The sequence below is a fragment of the Anabrus simplex genome, chromosome 7, assembly GCF_040414725.1.
Source record: "Anabrus simplex isolate iqAnaSimp1 chromosome 7, ASM4041472v1, whole genome shotgun sequence".
Classification (NCBI taxonomy): Eukaryota; Metazoa; Arthropoda; class Insecta; order Orthoptera; family Tettigoniidae; genus Anabrus; species Anabrus simplex.
The window spans coordinates 94119232-94140510 of record NC_090271.1 but is presented as its reverse complement, the minus strand read 5'-3'; the positions used below and the strand labels follow the sequence as shown (position 1 = coordinate 94140510).

General features: G+C 41.2%; 1 protein-coding gene across 1 annotated transcript in view; it reads right to left on the bottom strand.

Moving 5' to 3' along the window:
- The window catches only part of LOC136877708 (integrin beta-PS), a 240078-nt gene extending 236324 nt beyond the window's left edge, over window positions 1-3754 (bottom strand). Inside the window, exon 1 of the mRNA XM_067151918.2 lies at window positions 3617-3754. Within this exon, the coding sequence (XP_067008019.2) occupies window positions 3617-3754 (138 nt within the window). The remainder of the gene's footprint in view (window positions 1-3616) is intronic.
- Between the last annotated feature and the right edge of the window lie 17525 nt (window positions 3755-21279).

The following is a 21279-nucleotide window of genomic DNA, read 5'->3' as shown; positions in this document are numbered from 1 at the left end:
TCCCCGTCAACGTCCAGTGAGTGCGCCACTCAGCATTGTCCGCTGGGAGTAAGCTGAATCGTGTGCCGTGAGCTAGCCGTTCCTGTGAATCGATTCACTCGGACACTTGAATGAATCGATACACTGCTTCGAATCATGCATTCAGTAGCCAACACTACACCACAGAGCGGACGGTTACTGTTCAATAGACAAAAAACCCAAAGTGTAAAGAAAAACTTTCATTTTAGTTTTCAGTGATTATATAAAGGCCGGCCCCGTGGTGTAGGGGTAGCGTTCCTGTCTGTTACCCGGAGTCCCCGGGATCGTTTTCCGGCCACGTCAGGGATTTTACCTGGATCTGAGGGCTGGTCCGAGGTCCACTCAGCATACGTGATTAGAATTGAGGAGCTATCTAACGGTAAGATAGCGGTCCCGGTCTAGAAAACCAAAGAGGATTCGTCGTGCTGACCACACGACACCTCCTCGTAATCTGCAGACCTTCGTGATGTGCAGCAGTCGCTTGGTAGACCAAGGCCCTTCAGGGCTGTAGTGCCATGGGGTTAGTTAGTTGCTTAGTTAGATTATATAAACCTTTTATGTGCAGTGCTCTCTTTAATCCGGGCGTAGAGCTAACCACTCTACCCCATCACGTGCCGAGGTTAACAATGGTGGAAGCCTTTACCTTCCACTCCTCCAAGGGCCTTCGTGGCGTGTACGGAGGTGACTTTGTTTTTTTGCTTTGCTTTGCTCCCTTTAATGCAATGTAGATGTACCTATATTATTTTAACTCTAACTTATCTATTGTATTTGACTTCGTCTATTGCAACTGTGTGTTGTCTTCTTCTTCTTTTCCTACCGGTTTTCCCACACGTGTAGGGTCGCAGGTGCGAATGTCAGCGCCCATGAGGATTTGGCCCTGTTTTACGGTTGGATGCCCTTCCTGTCACCAACCCTATAAGGAGGGATGTAATCACTATTGCGTGTTTCTGTGGTGGTTGATAGTGTAGTGTGTTGTGTGAATATGAAGAGGAGAGTGCAACTGTATGTTGTCTAATGACATTAAACTATCTTATTACCCTCCAGGGTTGGTTTTTCCCTCGGACTCCCACCTCTGTCCTGGAGCGTGAGACATTGGGTCGGGAGAACTGGGGAGGATGACCAGTAGCTCGCCCGGGCGGCCTCACCCGCTATGTTCAACAGGGGCCTTGGCAGGGGATGGGACGATTGGAAGGGACAGACAAGGAAGTTGGAAGGAAGCGGCCGTGGCCTTAAGTTAGGTACGGTACCATCCCGGTATTTGCCTGGAGGAGAAGTGGGAAACCACGGAAAACCACTTCTAGGATGGCTGAGGTGAGAATAGATCCCACCTCTACTCAGTTGACCTCCCGAGGCTGTGTGGACCCCGTTCCAGCCCTCGTACCACTTTTCAAATTTCGTGGCAGAGCCGGGAATCGAGCTCGGGCCTCCGGGGGTGGCAGCCAATCACGCTAACCACTACATCACAGAGAGGGATTATTATTATTAGTATTATTCTTATTATTATTATGTCATTAAATTTGTGCTACTCTTCTTCTTCTTCTACCGCCTTTCCCACACCTTGTGGGGTCACGGGTGCGAACTGTGTCGCGTATGTGAATTTGGCCCTGTATTTTGACCGGATGCCCTTCCTGACACCAATCCTACGTGGAGGGATGTAATCACTATTACGTGTTTCCGTGGTGGTTGGTAGTGTAGTGTGTTGTCTGAATATGAAGAGGAGAGTGTTGGAACAAACACAAACAACCAGTCCCCGAGCCAGAAAAGTTAATCATACGCGATTTAAGTATCCAACCTGGCCGGGAATCGAACCGGGCACCCTCTGAACCGAAAGCCTCAACGCTGACCATTCAGCCAAGGAGTCGGACAAATATGTGCTACTATTGCAATTTATAAATTACAGTACCTTGTGTAACGTCTTTTTGTATCTATTTGTTTTACATCTCACCAACACAGACAGGTCTCATGGCGATGATGGGATAGGACAGGGAAGGAAGTGACTGAGGTCTTATAAGGTACAGCCCCAGCATTCACCTGACGTGAAAGTGGGAAGCCACGAATGTTGAGAACTACGTGACCCAAACCGCGAAGTCAACTCGCTCGGTCAGCATTGGGTATCTTAGCTAGTAGTGGAAATAAAACATGTATAATAATAATAATAATAATAATAATAATAATAATAATAATAATAATAATAATAATTGCAAGGCATCGGCTACCGTGTGCAGAAAATTAGACGCCGTTCAGACTGCCTGTTTGTAAATCTCGACGTTCAGTTTTACTGTACCAGATGCTAGAGAAACAAACTTCTGTTGGGCGAACTATGATTGGGTTTTCATTAAATTTGACAAGTGAACGCCAAATGTCATCACTGATCTTTTACATGCCGACATCGTATGAAATGGAGTGCCAATTAGATTTCTTGCCGCCCTTCAAAAATTCAACTATCTCAGTTGAAGGTCGACACTCTACCATTTGCCCTCAGAAGGCGCTATAATCATATAGAGAAAACTTACAAGTTTCGTCCTTTTACCATCTCCATTTTTTTTTAATTGGCTTTGCGTCACACCGACACAGAAAGATCTTGTGTTGACGATGGGATAGGAAATGGCTAAGAGTTGGAAGGAAGCGGCCGTGTCCTTAATTAAGGTACAGCCCTAGCGTTTGCCTGGTGTGAAAATGTGAAACCGCGGAAAACTATCTTCAGGGCTGCCGACAGTGGGGCTCGCACCCTCTATCGCCTAAATGCAAGCTCACAGCTGCGCGCCCCTAACCACACGGCCAACTTGCTCGGTCGTCTCCAGTAAACATCCATGGGACATTTTCTTTCAAAATCGGGACAAGAACAACCTTCGTCGAATAGTTTAGGAGAAAGTCGTAGGTAGGCGAAAAGGTAGGTTGGTGCGGTGCTTCAATTGCTTCAATCAATCACCACTGGTCTGCATTTAGGGCAGTCGCTCAGGTGGCAGATTTCCTATCTGTTGTTTTCCTAGCCTTTTCTTAAATAATTTCAAAGAAATTGGAAATTTATTGAACATCTCCCTTGGTAAGTTATTCCAATCCCTAATTTCCCTTCCTATAAATGAATATTTACCCCAGTTTGTCCTTTTGAATTCCAACTTTATCTTGATATTGTGATCTTTCCTACTTTCAAAGACACTACACAAACTTATTCTGTAATAAAATAATAATAATAATAATAATAATAATAATAATAATAATAATAATAATAATAATAATAATAATAATAATAATAATAATAATAATAATAATAATAACTGCATGGCATTGGCTACCGTGTGCAAACAATTTAACGCCATTCAGACTGCCTGCTTGTAACGTTCAGTTTTACTGTACCAGATGGTAAAGTGCCATCTCTGCACTGACAGCTCGGGACATACCACTTAGCCAAGCAGCTCGTCTCCTTTCTCCCAAGTCTTCCCAACCCAAACTTTGCAACAGTTTTGTAACGCTACTCTTTTGTCGGAAATCATCCAGAACAAATCGAGCTGCTTTTCTTTGTATTTTTTTCTTTCTAGTTCTTGAATCAATTAATCCTGATGAGCGTCCCATACCATACATTCGTAATTAAATGACTTACCGGCTTAGAGCACCAGTAACAATCGGGTGTGCTGATACATTCCCTACAAGAAGCCTTGAGAGAGCAGATGTTTTCTGTGTACACGGCCAAACTCTGTAGGAGCACCAGACAACAGCAGTACCACTTCACAGGCGACATGGTGATATACTGACTCGCTGACTTGCCTCAGTTTGGACTGCGGTCTGTTTCTTTTATCACCGTATCCTTCCTTCCTCACACCACAATATCCTGGTTGCGCATACCCTTCTCCGAATCTATTTTGTTTCAAGATTCACAGCATGTAGTCTACACAGGGCTTAGTCACGGTGAGGAGGTCTAAGCGGGCTTTATCTTTCCACTTCGGACCACAGCATACACTTGATAAAACATCAATTCAACAGTTTTAGAGATAACTTCGTATTCAATTTCGTGGTTTATAGTACCGTACCATGGTTCAGTGAACCCCCTAGAAATAGGTAACTGTTAGTAAAATGGTTTATCAGAGCCTATTCCTTTAATTAGCTCTGTATATTCGCACTCGTAGCTGTAATGTTGATATCAACACTGGGTTGCTCACCGGAATCAGCTAAGAGGTTCAATTTCAGGACTGTGGGTGCGGGGCCGTGAGACGTGGAGGGCGCGCAAGGCGAGGGGCTATGAGGAGCCGAGGAAACAGACTAGGAATCGCTGGCAACTGGACCAGTTATATCGAGCTGTCCCGAAATTAACCGAAGCACTGTCAGAGTGCGCGGTTAAAATTTACCGTATGTTGTAGGTTTTGAAGGGATTTTAATTTCACGATTTTGCGATTCTGATGTGATTAACCGCAGTGAGCCAGAATATTTTGGTATCAACTATTTGTATAGCATCAATAGGCGTGCGTAGCCTAAGTTTATATAATTAATGAAACTTTTCATTAGTAATAAGTGTTTTACGCAAAGTAAACAGCAAAATACGTCAAGGCATGAATACAGTAACAGTATTCTGCCCAACACATTCTTGAAGCAGTTATTCCTACGCAAGCAACGTATTCAAAATTAGAGGAAATTGGATCAGTTTAAAGTAGGTAATTGTACCTCATATTCTCTCATTCTTCGCTGTTTTAGTAACTTCTTCGAGCTGTAGCCGTGTGCCTTCAAAGGAAAGTCGTGTTGCTAGTGAAGCAATGTCACCATTTTACATAAACATCAAGTAACTATATATCTGAACACGTTATTTTCATTGTTAGATTTCAGCTGGCTCACCGCTCAGTGAACAATATATAAAAATACGTGGCTGACGAAAACCATGTATTTTTATACAAAAATAATTTGATGGACGAATTACTGGTTGTCCAATCCTCAGACCAAGAAAAAAATCTACTGGGGCACCAAATATCTTCATACGATGGCGGCAAATAAAGTACTGGCTACGTAGTCCAGACACTCGCAAGAGATCAGGCATGCGCAAATAGAATATGGGAGTAGAGATGGCAAACGAATATCGATATATCGGAGATATCGATATTTTGAGATGGAAATATTGATATATTGACATCGATATTTTGAGGTCCGATATATTGTCGATATCGATATTTTGTGCCCACTAAATCGATATTTCTGTCTAATTTAATACCTTGACTACGATTTGATTATTTTTCAGACCCTTTCAATATTTGCATGCTACAGTTACGAAATTTGAATTTTCATTTCTCAATTCACTTCGGTAAATACAGTGATAATACCACAACTCATTCATCGTGCATACCTTGTATGCATTGCTTTACACGTTAGCTAGGCAATACTTGAGCATTATAGCGATCTCTGTCCCAGCAGAGAGATTGTTTTCAAAGGCCAGTAACACCATCACGGAAAAGAGGAAACGATTAAATGGCAAACTGTTATCTAAGCTGTTTTTTTTTCTAAATGGCTTACCTAAGAGGTATTGGAAATTGACCTAAGATCATCATCATCATCATCATGTTTTTTTCACCAACAAATTGAACTGCAGTGCTGAGGAAGAAGTTGGGAAGATAATGTTTTATTATCAGATTATCAGATGTACTTCGTACACAAATTATACGTTTGTAGTTTTTCATATGGTTTTTCGGTGTAAGTAATTAGCTCGTTACAAAATACCTGTATATACTCTTTTTCTATGTATCATAACATCTTTCGGCTGTAAATGTTTTTATAATGTGTCATTGTAGTGAAAAAGTCATGTTACTCGGTCATTGTTTTAAGCTTGTTTACTAATCTGTGTCCTTCTTATTAAACCTAATGAATCCTTTAATCATTGTGTTAAATGTAAAACTAGACTTACAATAATGGATAATAGTACCATATTTTAAAAACGGGTATATCTGCGATATATCGATATTTTGAAGACCGATATTTCAATGACATCGATATTTTTATTCCGACGTATCGTAAAACCGATATATCGATATTTTGAAATGTTTTGCCACCACTATATGGGAGCGGTCAGGTGGCGGCGCTGTTCTCCATGTGTAGTGCGCAGTTGACGGGTATCAGTTGGGTGTGTTGCTGCAACACTGTTGCTGTATGGCGTTGCAGAGAAAAGTGCCAATTTCATCCCTCTAAATCGTATTTCCAAAAGTCAGAATATTACTGAGTATTACGAGGACGGTTTGAAAAGTTCTCGGAATCACCGATAGATGTCGGTGCTAGAGCAACGAGGTTTCCGCACAGTAATCGGATATTCTTTGTGAGTGAACACGTGGCGCGTCAGTGCTCTAGCTGCAGGAGTGTGCTAGTGACGACTCTTTGTTGTTGTTCCCGCGTAGTGATTTGTGACAATGGAAAAAAACTGAGATTCGAGCAGTGACTAAATACTTTATAAAGAAAGGTATGAAAACAAAGGAAATTCATGCCGACTTTCGGAACACACTGGGGGACTCTGCTCCTTCATTTTCAACTGTTGCCAAGTGGACCAGCGAGTTTAAATTTGGTCGGGAGAGCTTGGATGATGATCCGCGTAGTGGACGGCCAAAAAATGTTACGACCCCAGAATTTATCGCAAAAGTGCATAAAATGGTCATGGAGGATCGTCGTCTGAAAGTGCGGGAATTGCTGAAGCTGTAGGGATGTCTTCTGAACGGGTATATTTTATTTTAACCGAAGAATTGTGTATGAAAAAATCATCCGCAAGATGGGTGCCGCGGCTCTTGACATTGGACAATAAACGCACCAGATTGGAAATGTCCGAACAAAGTCTGGCCTATTTTTAGTGCAACCAACAAGATTTTTTGCGCCGGTTTGTGACTACAGATGAAACTTGTGTCCACTACTATACCCCAGAGACAAAACAGCAGTCAAAGTAGTGGAAACATGCTGATTCACCACCACCAAAAAAAGCAAAGGCAGTGCGTTCGGCCGGAAAGGTCGTGGCCTCAGTTTTCTGGGATGCAAAAGGCATTCTGCTGATATATTATCTTCATACTGGCCAAAAAATTACGGGGCAATACTATGCAAACCACCTAGACCAACTACAGGAAAAGATACGCGAAACAAGGCCTGGTTTGGCAAGGAAAAATGTCATCTTTCATCAGGACAACGCTCCGCCGCACACAAGTGTTATTGCCATGGCAAAACTTCATGAACTTGGGTACGAATTGTTGCCACATCCACCTTATTCACCTGATTTGGCACCATCATACTTTAATATATTCCCCAAGCTGAAAATTTTCCTCGGTGGACGGAGATTTTCTACAACGGAAGAACTGACAGCCGAATTGGAGAGGTATTTTGCAAGCCTGGAGGAATCTCATTTTCGAGATGGGATCAAGGCATTGAAACATCGCTGGACCAAATGCATTAGTCTACAAGGAGACTATGTTGAAAAATAAAAGCAGTTCCACCGAGGTAAGATACTTAATTCTAGTACATTCCGAGAACTTTTCAAAGCACCTACGTACGTGAAGCCTGCGGCGAGAATGCGTTACCGTATAGGACGGTTGCTCGATGGGTCAAGGCGTTTCATACGGATCGGAATGAGGTCTTGGAACACCCTCCGTGCTCACTAGACATGAGTCCTTGTGGCTTCGACCTGTTTCCGAAGTTGAAGGCCGCTGATTTCCTGACGTGCCCTCTGTACTCCGCGCAGTAGGGCGCTCCGTCGCTGTCATCAACAGAGAACGTCCTCCCGACATTTGGCAGAAGGTAATAGACTTTGCGGGTGACTACATTGAAGGAATGCATGCACTCATTAGTTCATTAAATATTGCGTTCTGTGAATATTGCCACTACTTTATTTACAGCCCCCGTATACATACTGGAACATTATCGGGCGGTTGGCTGATGAATCAACCCTGCGAGATTCCGTTGAATTCATCTCCTTGGCCCTTTAACACGCGAGAGGTCGTACCCGCGGCAGTTTGCCGCACTTGTTAAATATTTGTAAATTATGTCGTTGCTAGCCGCTGTAGGGCTTAGGGCGCTCGTTTCACTCCTTCCCTCCCTCTCTCTCTCCTGACGTTGATTAACGTCAGTGCATTGCCTGCTGCGTTCCGGAGTAATTTAAGTTTTCTTTCACTCTCGCATCTGCCGCGGCAAATTGCCTTCGTGCGACCCCTCGCGTAGTGCATTCTTACATGACTGCATTTCCAAAAAAGTTTCTTAAGTAAAATTCATGAGGTTTATGGTGGCTTTCAGTGAAGTGTGGTGCTCTAGTTTTATCTTGAATTGTGACCAAATCATTCATTGAAATGTACAAATGCAAACGCTAAGGCAATTTGCTCAAGCGCGATCTCTCGCGCTCTTTAAAAACTCACGTACCGTAATTTTACCAGATTTTGCATTATTTTTTTTTACATTGAGAAAATATTTCTACTGGGTAATTATGTTAGTAGTGGTTGAAAGGCAGTTAAACAGGGTACATATTTATATCTTTATCAGAGCATTCACTGCAAAAGGAAAATAGCAGGTCATTAAAATATTAAGCGTCAGCAATTTGCCTTCGCGCAACCTCTCGCGTGTTAATCATCCGATTTCACCAGGGTCACACTCAGTTCCGTTTAATATAAAATAATGATAATGTCTACAACTTTCAAGCTTAAGGGCAAGAAAAACAAACAGGATGCTCCACGCTACTGCAAATGAGAACCATCATAATTTGTTAAGACGAAAATTTATTGAAACTTTGTGAAAATGCGAATAGAATTAAGCAATTACAAAACCATACATTGGTGTAGACCACGGTCCGGAGGTGAACCTCCGATACAAGAAATTAATACTAAAATTTTACCGAGGTCATTTACTGTGAATTAAAACGAGTTCAGGGCCGATGACCTTGATGTTAGGCCCCTTTAAACAACAAGCATCATCATCATCAAAACGAGTACGCCTCATATTCATGTGAATAAATTCGAATGTAGTAATCGCGAATGCGTGGGGTAATTCGCAAATTTCTCTCCAACACTGGGATAAAAAAAGCAAATTTGAATGGTTATATCTAACCTGTAACAAATTAACACATCAAAGACAATCACAAAGCAAGAAACGAACACTATGTCGAGAAACGAACCCAGGATACATTGAACATAGGCAGGGCAGCACCCGCTTCAAACACAACAAATGTAATACAAAGACGATGCACAAAACAAATAACAGATGAAAACAATTCTGTGACCGCAGGGACACCGTATGTGATTATCTTCAGAATAGCTCTCGGACTCGAACCGACAACCTTCTGCTGTCACAGCTGGGTCACTCAAAACCTCCTATGCTAGTAACCCTCATTATGGACAATATTAAATCTTAACCCTGATAAGTTATTATATTTATATATTGTGCCCTTTTCAAGGCAACATCTGCGGTGAACTTCTTCCTTCTTCTGTGCGCCGGCTGCTCCTGTAATAAATGACATTTAAATGATACTCACCGCTGCATGTAGACTCTTCTTCCTCAGTCGTGGACCGTCCGGATATCCCCGAAGATAGGCCACCCGTCGATCAGGGAGTGAGGAAATGAAAAGTAGAGGTAAACTAACTATAAATGACTGTACCCAAAGACTGAATTAAAATTTAAATAACAAACTGATTTATTGAATAAAGTGCAAAGTGCCAAAAATGAAAATAAACTAAACTGGTGAAAATGTAAACAAAGTGTAATGAAATAGAAATTAAAAAAAGATTGAAGATCTACCTTACAATAACACAAATGTCTGCCTAATAAAATTGACTGAAAGTCGATCAAAATAATTATGTTCCAGATTATGTTGACACTGTCTTCAAGACGATGACGTGAATAAATTAAAACTCTGGTCAGAAATATCACCATCATTTGAAATACAGAATTGTATTACGTAGAAAATGTCACTCAAAAATAAATTAATGTAGTTGAATAATTAACTAATTAATTAATTACGTCATCAAATCATCACTGACTCAGAGGTGTTTACCAAGTCTTTAAAACATGTGGCTTAGTTGGGAAACACCCAGCTTTAAAATAATCGTGGATAGCCCTAACCATGTGTAACAAAAAAGGAATAACTTAAAGAAAACAGCCATGAATATCGTACACCATTTACCACATAACCACTGTCTTATTCAAACACCTCGTGATTAAGAGGAAATTACTGAAACATGAACCTGAGTGTTACACCACTCATCTAATTATTTAAACTTCACTTGCATGACTGTGATAGCCTGGACTTCTTAAAATAATCCAAATGATTAGGCCAAGTGCCTCATGTTTACACTTCAAATGACAGCGATCCTTGTACATTAAAATTTACTTAATTTGCCGCTGACTGTATTTCATTATGAATTCATTATTTCTGGTACCACTATTAGATGGAGGCAGATGCCATCTTATTTACCTCATTCATTTGCGGCAATTTCTATACACCTGGTTTATTAAAGATCGCTTCATTTCCTAATTAAAATGTAGTGGACTTTAAAGGTTTGGTAATTACTGAATGCCTGGTATGAGCATACCACTACTATGGTTTTGACTGTGACCTAATCGATGATCCGTTATCCTAACACATAAAATCTTATTTACATAATTAAATCTGTTAATGGAGAAACACTGCTCCAACAAAAGAAAACACAGAAATCAAACTAGCCTAACTACACCTATCTATTTACATCAAATCAAATATAAATAATTCACATACGATCACATCCAACAAAATTACGGTAATAAAAAGGTACACTTAGAAAGAAAAACAAATAAACGAAACTAGATCCCAACATCGCTGCCTATTGAAAATTAATAAGGATGAAATGCGCAAAATGTTGGAGCTTACAGGAAGAGTTTTACCCCGCTGCGAGTAGCAAAAAAAATATTGTGAATTTGACGGCAATCTCTAACCTCTGATGACAAATGTCTGGCCATGATACTATTTAACCTTTATGGGCAATAATTACTGTTATTCCATGTCATCCATGACACTACATGACTATTCAAAATGCACATTGATTCGTCGCTCTGCTCACATTTACTACGGCTAGCATAAACTGGCCTATTTGCCGAACACCTACTTCCCTGGAATTATTTGAAACAAAATACAGGCTTCTGCCTACAATCATAACCCATGTCGCAACATATTTAACACTTGGTTAAATTATTCATCTCTCAATTCTATTTACTTATCATTAATCTCGACGTAGTACTTCATAATACGGCCTCGCTCGTATCCGGCGGGCGAAATATCTGTCGTGCACATTTCTATTTCTTACGTCAGTTCATGACATGGTCCAAATACCACATTTCCATTATTAACGTAGATCATCAGGGATATTCCTCACTTAGCTCGATCTCTAGATCATTCTCTGCTTCACATATCACAAACTATCAGAGCTGACTCATCAATGGCTTCCCGTAACTAACTGTTTACTAAAAGACGAGATTGCCTCTCAAAACACAGCTGTTGAAAAATGTGTAACCGCAACTACACAGAAATAAATACTCGCGTCTACAAAAATATCGTCGCAAAATACACGGGATAAAAACTACCGGAAACGGTCATCTGAAGGATGATTCCAAACATAAAACAAGCTGAATGCGCAAAATAGCAAAATAAGCATTAAAAACAACAAGGCGGCGTCTACAAGATCACAACTCCAACAGAAATATCGCTCAAAACTGAAATAACATGATGATTATTACAATTATAAAAATCGGCATTACACTCATTGAGATCAAATAATAGTAGCATCCTAAACTGTCAAAGTGACATACTACACAATAATCCCAAACAATACGCAACACATCTACATAAAGGAAGTGCTCAAATAACCCTAGCTGAAAGTGCAACATTATTATTATTATTATTATTATTATCATAATGAATATTAAAATGTGAATTATTTACAATCCTACCTAACAGTCTAAGCTACATTTGATCATCGATTAGGCACGGTCCTACATATTAATTTACATTATTTATTGATGCTCATACCTGGGTGATGGAGGCATGTTGGTTCACCCTCCGGCTCCGTCATGGTGAATTAGAATTCCATCTTGAAGCTGATGTGGTATTCCAAATTTTCACACACGCAAATTTGACACATTTTTATCATGCCGTTACACACGCTTACATTAACATAAACACGCGCATTTCTCGCACTCCAGTGAAGATTAGACGATAGCGCTGCATAGACTCCTGTCGTGAAGTCGGAAGTTCCTCTCCGCTATCTGCCTGGAAAATCACCTGCTGGTCTGCACACCGCTCTCTCAGCCTTTGTTTACGTACAGCTTACCGATCGTACCATAACAGCTTGCTCAAGGTCTTTACCACTGCGGCCTTCATTAAAGAAAAGTCATTCTCCTCCCTGTCTGCCTTAACTAGTTTCTCCCGAAAAACATCTCGCTTGCCAAAACAGTTTGTTATAAGTGGTACAAGCAAGCTAAAGTACAGTTTCCAATGCTGTGGAGAAATTTATGCTGATCGTCCTCCCAAAATGAAGAATAAAATAGCTTTCCACCAAATATCAAACTACACGTGGATTAGAGAGGTTTTATGCAGCTAGGCTGAAAAACATGGCCTTGTCCCTCTCGATTCGTAATATGAGTTCATTTAAGCCAAGTGTTGAAAGTGTAGCTATTGCCTGTTATCTCTGCATAAATTCAAAGTAAAGTAAAGTTTCTTAAAGTGTTCATTTCTAAAATGTTACTCTCCCAAGTAAAATACATGGCTCACTCGGAATGCCAACAAGTGTCTCTGATCGCTTTCTTACCAGCCAAAAGTAAAGCTCAAAGCTGACTAACTGAATTAGCTGACATACTCTAAACACACTGAAGATTCAACTAACCCACGAATACAGGATACACAGTGAAACACAGAGTCATACCGTCACACACTGCCACTGCCTCTGTCACTGAGACTGAAGATTCAACTACCCTGCTCGCTGGTTATGTAATGAGTTCTCCCCCCACCTTGAAAATAGTTCTGTGGAAGGGATGTGGCGTAGTGATCTAGCCCTTGGGAGCGCTTTATCGTACATCCGTAGGTTAAAGTTTCAAAATTTATGTACACAATCTTCCTAATTTCGGTCTGACTTACTTGTTATATTGCGCCGTGGGAAACGATCACAGGATAATTCACACGACGGCGCGCGTCACCGGCGTTATTTCCTTCCAGCGAATGGCTCCTTCCCGCCATGACAGTTCATTGCCTGGGCGATACTACACTTCCGTGTGAAGTTAAAATTTTATTAATTAGCCAATAATTAACCACACCTTCGCACTGATAAATTTTCCAATATTATTAGGAAGTCAGGACACTGTTTTTCACCACTACACCGGGCTTCAGATAGCGAAATACTGACTGTAGATTCCCGCTATGACAGGACATTCAAATTTAGAATTTTGTGATTGGCTGAGACTTTTGCGCTCTTCGCAGAGTGGATGCTTCCATTTCCTCCCGAGGGTTGGTGGGTGCTATCGTTGTCTCATTGTTTTGCTAAGTAGGTCAGGCCTCAACGCGTGATTTTCTCGTGGGAAACAAGTAGAAAGTCGCCACTCCTAGGCGGTACCATAAAATTTATTGGATGCAGTACTCAGGGCGGTTTACAAGTTGCTCGTGCTCTAAGAAGAGTTTCGTGGATTTTCCTAGCCGTCAGACTGGCACCAGAAAGTTCCTTTGTGACTGCTAGCTCACAGCCTACTGTAGTATCCCAATATGCGAAATATTCAACTTTTAATTTGTAAATTAATTACGTAAATTCGCTTATGGGTGCAATGCTCCCCTACGACGTTAGAAATCTTACGCGATAGTGGAAGATTTCTACATTCAACCAATGATTTACACATACTTGCAGCCATAAGCGAATGTATACTTCTGACTATGAAGTATACCTCTGCTTATGTCTGAGCTTTTCTCTGATTTCTCTCTCTAAACTTCTGTTCTCTTTCTCGAGGTCATCTGCAATCTGTCTCATGACTGCCAGTATCTCGGCTGAGTTCTGTTCGCATTCCCGACAATTTTCTTCTGTTTGTTGACCTGTCTTAATCTCGAAATGACTGTCGTCTCCTGGGTTCGTTGATAGGGTTTCCTGGTCATCTTCTTCTTCTGCTTCAGTACACGGGTCATCATCATCATCTTCTTCTTCCGTGCCGGAACCTGTCTCTTCTCCTGCGTTTGAGCTCCGTGGTTTTTCCACGAGATTCACTTGAACTGCGCCTGGTGCTGATTTATATATTTTGAGGTTTGAGGCATTCATAACCATTTCATTCTCTCCATCTAAACTCCTAATTTTATATGCATTGTTTTGCATATCCTGAACAATACGGTAAGGACCGATATACAATGGTGCGAATTTTGCGTAATATCTCCTTTCAGGATCGGAGATGGCTGGTCTACGGATCAATACCATTTCACCTACTCTTAATGGCCTGTGAAATTTTCTTCCCCGAACCCTTCTTAGCCTGCGGTCAGCTTGCTCTCTTAAACGCTCCTGTACCTGCTGTGTACACACTTCCGGAGATAATAGGGGTTCAGGCGGACAATTGACGACTGGATGCCAAGGTCTAGCTGGTTGTAAGCCATTGTGCACTGTGGCCGGAATTTTTGCTGTTGCTTCATGGACAGTATTATTTATGCAGTCAGTGATCAATGGAAGAATATCTACCCATCGCCAATGCTGTTCTGGGATATAAATTCTGCTGAATTTTGCGATGACTTTCATTATTCTTTCTGCCGGGTTCGACTCTGGGTGACGTGTTGAACTCAGAACATGCTGTATTCCTAGTTGCTGTAAACCTGATTTGAACTCTGCGGAGGAGAACTGTGTTCCGTGATCTGTTAGTAATTTCTCCGGTTTTCCCATAGCCGGAATTATTTCCCTATTAATGCATCTTAAAACTGACCTAGTATTGGCCTTTTGCATTGGAGAAAGGTTTGTAAATTTCGAAAATACATCCATGGTGACTAATATAAACTGATTGCCTCTCCGTGATTTCGGGATTTTTCCATAAATATCCATCGCGAATAACTCACGGGGCTTTGACGGTAGAATGGGAATTGGATTCTGTTTTACAAGGTAGGAGTTCGCCTTGACACGCTGGCAAGTGTCGCATGTAACTATCACATTTCTGACAGTCTTCCTAAGGTCTTTCCAGGTAAAGGTTTCCTGAATTGTGGCGACGGTCTTATCAATACCTCCGTGTCCAATAATACGGTGTACATGCCATATCAGCTCTTCCTGTAATTCTTTCGGAACTACGATCTTTAATTTTGTATGGTCCTTATCTGCATATTTTAACAACTGATTATTTAACAACCTGTACTCTTCTGCGGCCTTGTGAATTTCGTCATAACGAGGGTCCCCTTGTTGAATTGCTCCCTGGAAATACTGGATAATCGGCTGTAAGGTTGGGTCAGCCTGTTGAAAGGTTGGCAACTGGCTCAGTCGGAGTAGTACATTTCTGTCCTCCTGTGTTAAGTCCACGTAATTTACCTGCTCTTCATGTTTATTCGGGTTCCTGCTTAAGGCGTCAGCTAAGATGTTCGCCTTGCCTGTACAGTGTTCAATGGTGAAATTAAATTGCTGCACGAACAGTGACCATCTAGTAATTCTGTCAGATGAAACAGCTGACTTTAACATGAATGTTAAAGCTTTGTGGTCGGTTCTTATGACGATTGGAAATCCATAAATAACTTTCCGCCAGTGCTGTAGGGCTTGGACTATGGCTAGCATTTCTAACTCTGTAGTTGTGTAGTTCCGTTCGTGCGACCTTAGTTTTCTACTATAAAAGCCTAAATAATCCTTGGTTTTACATTCATCGTCCTGTTCCTGGAATAAGACTGCACCTACACCAACTTTAGATGCGTCTGTCTGGAGGATGAATGGTCTGTTAAAGTCAGGATACGCTAATTTTATGCTCCTGGCTAACAATTCTTTAGTATTTGTGAACGCTGTCTCTGCTTCCTGCGTCCATTTCCATCTGTTGTTCTTACGCAGCAGGTCTTGGAGTGGTGCAACGACTTCAGTAAAATTTTTACAATGTTCCCTAAAGAATTGACACATACCAAGGAATTGGCGAACGTGTTTCACCTTGGTAGGCCTAGGGAAGTTGCTTATTGCTTCTAACTTTACCGGGTTTGGTCGGATTCCCTTGCCGTCTATTACGTGTCCTAGGAATAGGATTTCCGGCTGACAGAAGTGTGATTTCTTGATATTCACCTTGAATCCAGTTTCTATAAGGTTTTTGAACAATTTACCTAAATTTTGGAGGTTTTCTTCAAAGGTTTTAGTCTCTATTATCATGTCATCAATGTACAAAGTGGTAACTGCTTTGACTTCGTCCGTTAGGTTCCTGTCAAGTGCTCGTATGAGCGCACTACTTGAGTTTCTCGTACCAAAGGGAAGCCGTTCAAAAACATAGGTCTGTTGATCAAACATGAACCCTGTTAGTAATTTCGATTTGTCATGCAGAAGGATATGGTGAAAGGAACTGGTCAGGTCTACACCTGTAAAAACTTCCATGTCTTTAAATCGACGAATTGCGTCCTTGATAGGCATGGCTTGATCATTCTCTGGGATTAATTTGGAATTTAATTGGCGAGCGTCTAAACACAGCCTCAGGGAATTATCGGCTTTCTTTACAATGACAAGGCTGTTCACGTACGGAGTGGGTCGCTTCGAGATTATCCCGTCTTCCTCCATCTGTTTGATTATTTGTTTGACCTCCTCGTGGTATTTCTCTGGCACTGGGTACGGCTTTCGTTTATATGGTTCCCAGTCCAAAACATTGAAAGCGTACGTGAAATTAGGTATTAGGCCCACTTTGGAATCGAATACGGCCCGATGTTCAATTAAGAAAGCTCTTAATTTATCTTTCTGTTCTTTTGTTCCTTTAAATTCTGCAACCTTGTCGTTAATTAATTTCTCAACGTCCTCTGCAGTGTCAGCTATAAAAATGTCTGTAAAAATCCCCTCATGGTCCAAAATATTTAACTGTTCAACCGCATGCTCGGTTCCCAAAGTATCGTGGAACTCTCCGTCAGTACTGTTATCCGCTTCGTTCTCCTCATCAGTTTCCGGATTTATTGCAACCCTGTCATGATCTCCATTCCTTCGGAATCTCACAACGCCCCCTGCAAGGTCAATGACGGCATGCGTTTCCCTGAGAAAATCGGCTCCGAGAATTATGTTGTAGCTAACTCTAGCCATTATAATAAATGTATGACTGTAGGTTGAGTTCCCTATTGTCATCTCCAGGTATGTCTGCGACTTACAGGTAGTCACCTTGTCTGGCACGATCCCTTTTATTTTTACAGTCGAGACCGGGATCTCAGGTAGGCTCATTCTCTCTTTCAAGTCGTTAAACAGAGTCCTCGAAATAATGCTGATACTAGCACCAGTGTCTAAAAGTCCTAAAATACTTGTTCCATTAATTTTGATTTTAATCACAGGTAGAGGTAAAATTTGTGGGCTCTCCTGTTTGAATTCATCATTTAATAAGTCCTCAGGCTGTGCTATCCATGAATCTACTTGTGCTACTTCCCACTCTTCATTCTCAATGGTCAAATGTGGGGTTGTGTCAGTGTCTGATGGAGCTACTAATTGGAAATTGAAGTTTTTTTCTTAGCACCAGTCCCCTCGTACGTTGGTGCATTAGGGTTGAGCGGCCTGCTGTCCTCGCTTCCTCTCCTTCTTGCCTGCTGGAACTCGAGGCTTTCGGCTCCCGTGATATCCGGGTTCATATCCTGGGATTCGATTGCCTGTTTCCATGGATCGCGCTGGTGTTTATTATTCAGATCATTAATATATCGGCGCCCCTCTTGGTATCTTGGGTCCGAGTTCCTATCTCGCTGGTAATTTCTTCTCTCGTCCCATCTTCTTTCCCGGTCACGATAATAAGGTCTGTCTCTTCCTCTATCTTCCCATCGCCTTCTATCTCGTGAGAGATACCTTCTTTGGTATGGCTGCCTGTCCTGATATTTCGGTCGCCTGTCTGGATAGTTAGGTCTTCGGTACCACGGACGTTGGATCTCTTCCTCCTGGCGTCTCGTGTTCATATCTCGCCGCGGTACAGCACCTGAATTCGGGCCGTTTACCTGCGCGCTACCTCGTGTATTCTCACTTGTGGCATTAGCTAGGTAAGCCCTATGCTCTTGCGCCTGCCTGGTCACTCTTTGCGGTACATTACTGGTTGATGTGGCGTCTAGCTCCCTTAAAATTGCCTCAACTTGAGCTGGATCATCTACCCTCGCCGTAATTAGCATTCGCTGCACATCCGGCGGAAATTGCTTGATTATTGTCTGAACGATTTCTGCGTCAGACACAGGGGAGTCTAATTGTCTAAGTTTCACCAGTTGAGTTAAGAAAAAGTCTAGATAACGTGTGGGCTGTGTCGACATGTACTTGCGAGTGTACAAGTCCATTCTGAGTGCTTGTTGAGTTGACAAGGACCAGTACCTTTCGAGGAAAGCTTTTTCAAAATCTTCGAATGTCTTAAACGTGTCCACGAAACCATAGTACCATGTCTTTGCCTGTCCTTCCAAATATTTTTCTACAATACGTAGTTTCTTGTCTTCTGGGACGTTTATATCTTGGAAATATTGTTTTAATTCCCTAAGATATACTTTCGGGGTGATTTGTGACGTCCCACTAAATTTCTTTGGTTGATCGTCACTTGTACGCACAATGTTTATTATCTGGGTGGAAGCTTCATTTCTTTGTGTACCTTCCGGCATTGCCCTTTCCACGTTGAATACCTGTGTCATCGGCTCGCTCTTGGTCTGCTCACACTGCGGCTGTACCCTTATTTCCTTTACTACCTGCGATTCTGCAGCCTGTTTGTCTACCAGCAGCTTCACCAAGGTCGACAGGTTCTCGCCCTGGGTCTTAATTGCCTGGATTTTTCCCTCAATGACCTCGTTAAATTCCTGTCTTATTGATTGCTCATTAAGTGCAATCTCACCCTCAGTCTCCGCTATTTTCTCCGACAGTTCTGTTAACTTCTTTGTAATGTCCTGGGTTTCCGACTTTAGGGTCATGATTTCATTACTCATTTTCTCCTGAGTCTCTCCCACTTGCACGCATACTTTACTCATTTCTTTCCTGGCCTCGTCCTCAATTTCATCTATTCGTTCTTCTAAGAATATGATACTTTGAGCTAAGTCCTTGCCCTGGTCTTGTATCATAGCTCTGGTTTCCCTCATACTTTCCTTAAAGGTTGCGCTATGGCTGTCTAACTGTTCTTGTATTTGCGCCTGTACATCCGCTAATTTCTTTATTTCTTCCATTGTCTCCTGCCTGTTCGCATTACACGCCTGCATGAGTTTGTCCTGATTTGCCTGTAACTCTTTCTTCAGTTCGACCTGGCTCTTTATAAATTTTTGCTCGAGCTTTTCCTCGCACTGTTTGAATTCTGCTAATACCTGTTCTTGTATTGCCTCTACTTTATTTGCAAGTTCGGCTTGGCTACTTTCAATCTTAGCCGCTAATTCTACCTGGCTGGATTTTAATTCGCCTTGTGTGGTTTTTAACTCGTTAGCTAATTCTGCCTGGCTACTTTCTACCTTGTTTGCAAGTTCAGCCTGAATGGATTTTAACTCATCTTGGTTTATTTTAAGTTCAATAGCTAATTCTGCCTGGCTACTTTCTATTTTGTTCGATAGCTCGGCCTGACTAGATTTCAACTCATCTTGACTTGTTTTAAGTTCATTAGTCGCTACGCTTAAATCGCTGATTGTTTTTATTAACATGTCCCACTGCACCTGACTAATCGACATTTTGTATACTGAGAGAAGCGACTGAGACCTTCAGGTTCCCCAACAATACTTCAAACACACGCAAGACACAGTAATCACCAATACAAAACAATTTTATCCTAAATTTGGATAAAATTATACAAAACATGTCAGTTATAGTTAATACCACTACTTGTCAAACAGTACTATCACAGCATTCATATTTATCAACACTCAGTAAACCTATGTTCATGGCTGTCAGTTTGGGTACAAAAATAAATTAAATATAAGGTGCAAAGTCCCGGGGATAAGCAAATCTGGCCCCACGTTGGGCGCCACGCTTTTCACTCCTCACTCCGGCCCCTGTGCCCTTTTCAAGGCAACATCTGCGGTGAACTTCTTCCTTCTTCTGTGCGCCGGCTGCTCCTGTAATAAATGACATTTAAATGATACTCACCGCTGCATGTAGACTCTTCTTCCTCAGTCGTGGACCGTCCGGATATCCCCGAAGATAGGCAACCCGTCGATCAGGGAGTGAGGAAATGAAAAGTAGGGGTAAACTAACTATAAATGACTGTACCCAAAGACTGAATTAAAATTTAAATAACAAACTGATTTATTGAATAAAGTGCAAAGTGCCAAAAATGAAAATAAACTAAACTGGTCAAAATGTAAACAAAGTGTAATGAAATAGAAATTAAAAAAAGATTGAAGATCTGCCTTACAATAACACAAATGTCTGCCTAATAAAATTGACTGAAAGTCGATCAAAATAATTATGTTCCAGATTATGTTGACACTGTCTTCAAGACGATGACGTGAATAAATTAAAACTCTGGTCAGAAATATCACCATCATTTGAAATACAGAATTGTATTACGTAGAAAATGTCACTCAAAAATAAATTAATGTAGTTGAATAATTAACTAATTAATTAATTACGTCATCAAATCATCACTGACTCAGAGGTGTTTACCAAGTCTTTAAAACATGTGGCTTAGTTGGGAAACACCCAGCTTTAAAATAATCGTGGATATCCCTAACCATGTGTAACAAAAAAGGAATAACTTAAAGAAAACAGCCATGAATATCGTACACCATTTACCACATAACCACTGTCTTATTCAAACACCTCGTGATTAAGAGGAAATTACTGAAACATGAACCTGAGTGTTACACCACTCATCTAATTATTTAAACTTCACTTGCATGACTGTGATAGCCTGGACTTCTTAAAATAATCCAAATGATTAGGCCAAGTGCCTCATGTTTACACTTCAAATGACAGCGATCCTTGTACATTAAAATTTACTTAATTTGCCGCTGACTGTATTTCATTATGAATTCATTATTTCTGGTACCATTATTAGATGGAGGCAGATGCCATCTTATTTACCTCATTCATTTGCGGCAATTTCTATACACCTGGTTTATTAAAGATCGCTTCATTTCCTAATTAAAATGTAGTGGATTTTAAAGGTTTGGTAATTACTGAATGCCTGGTATGAGCATACCACTACTATGGTTTTGACTGTGAC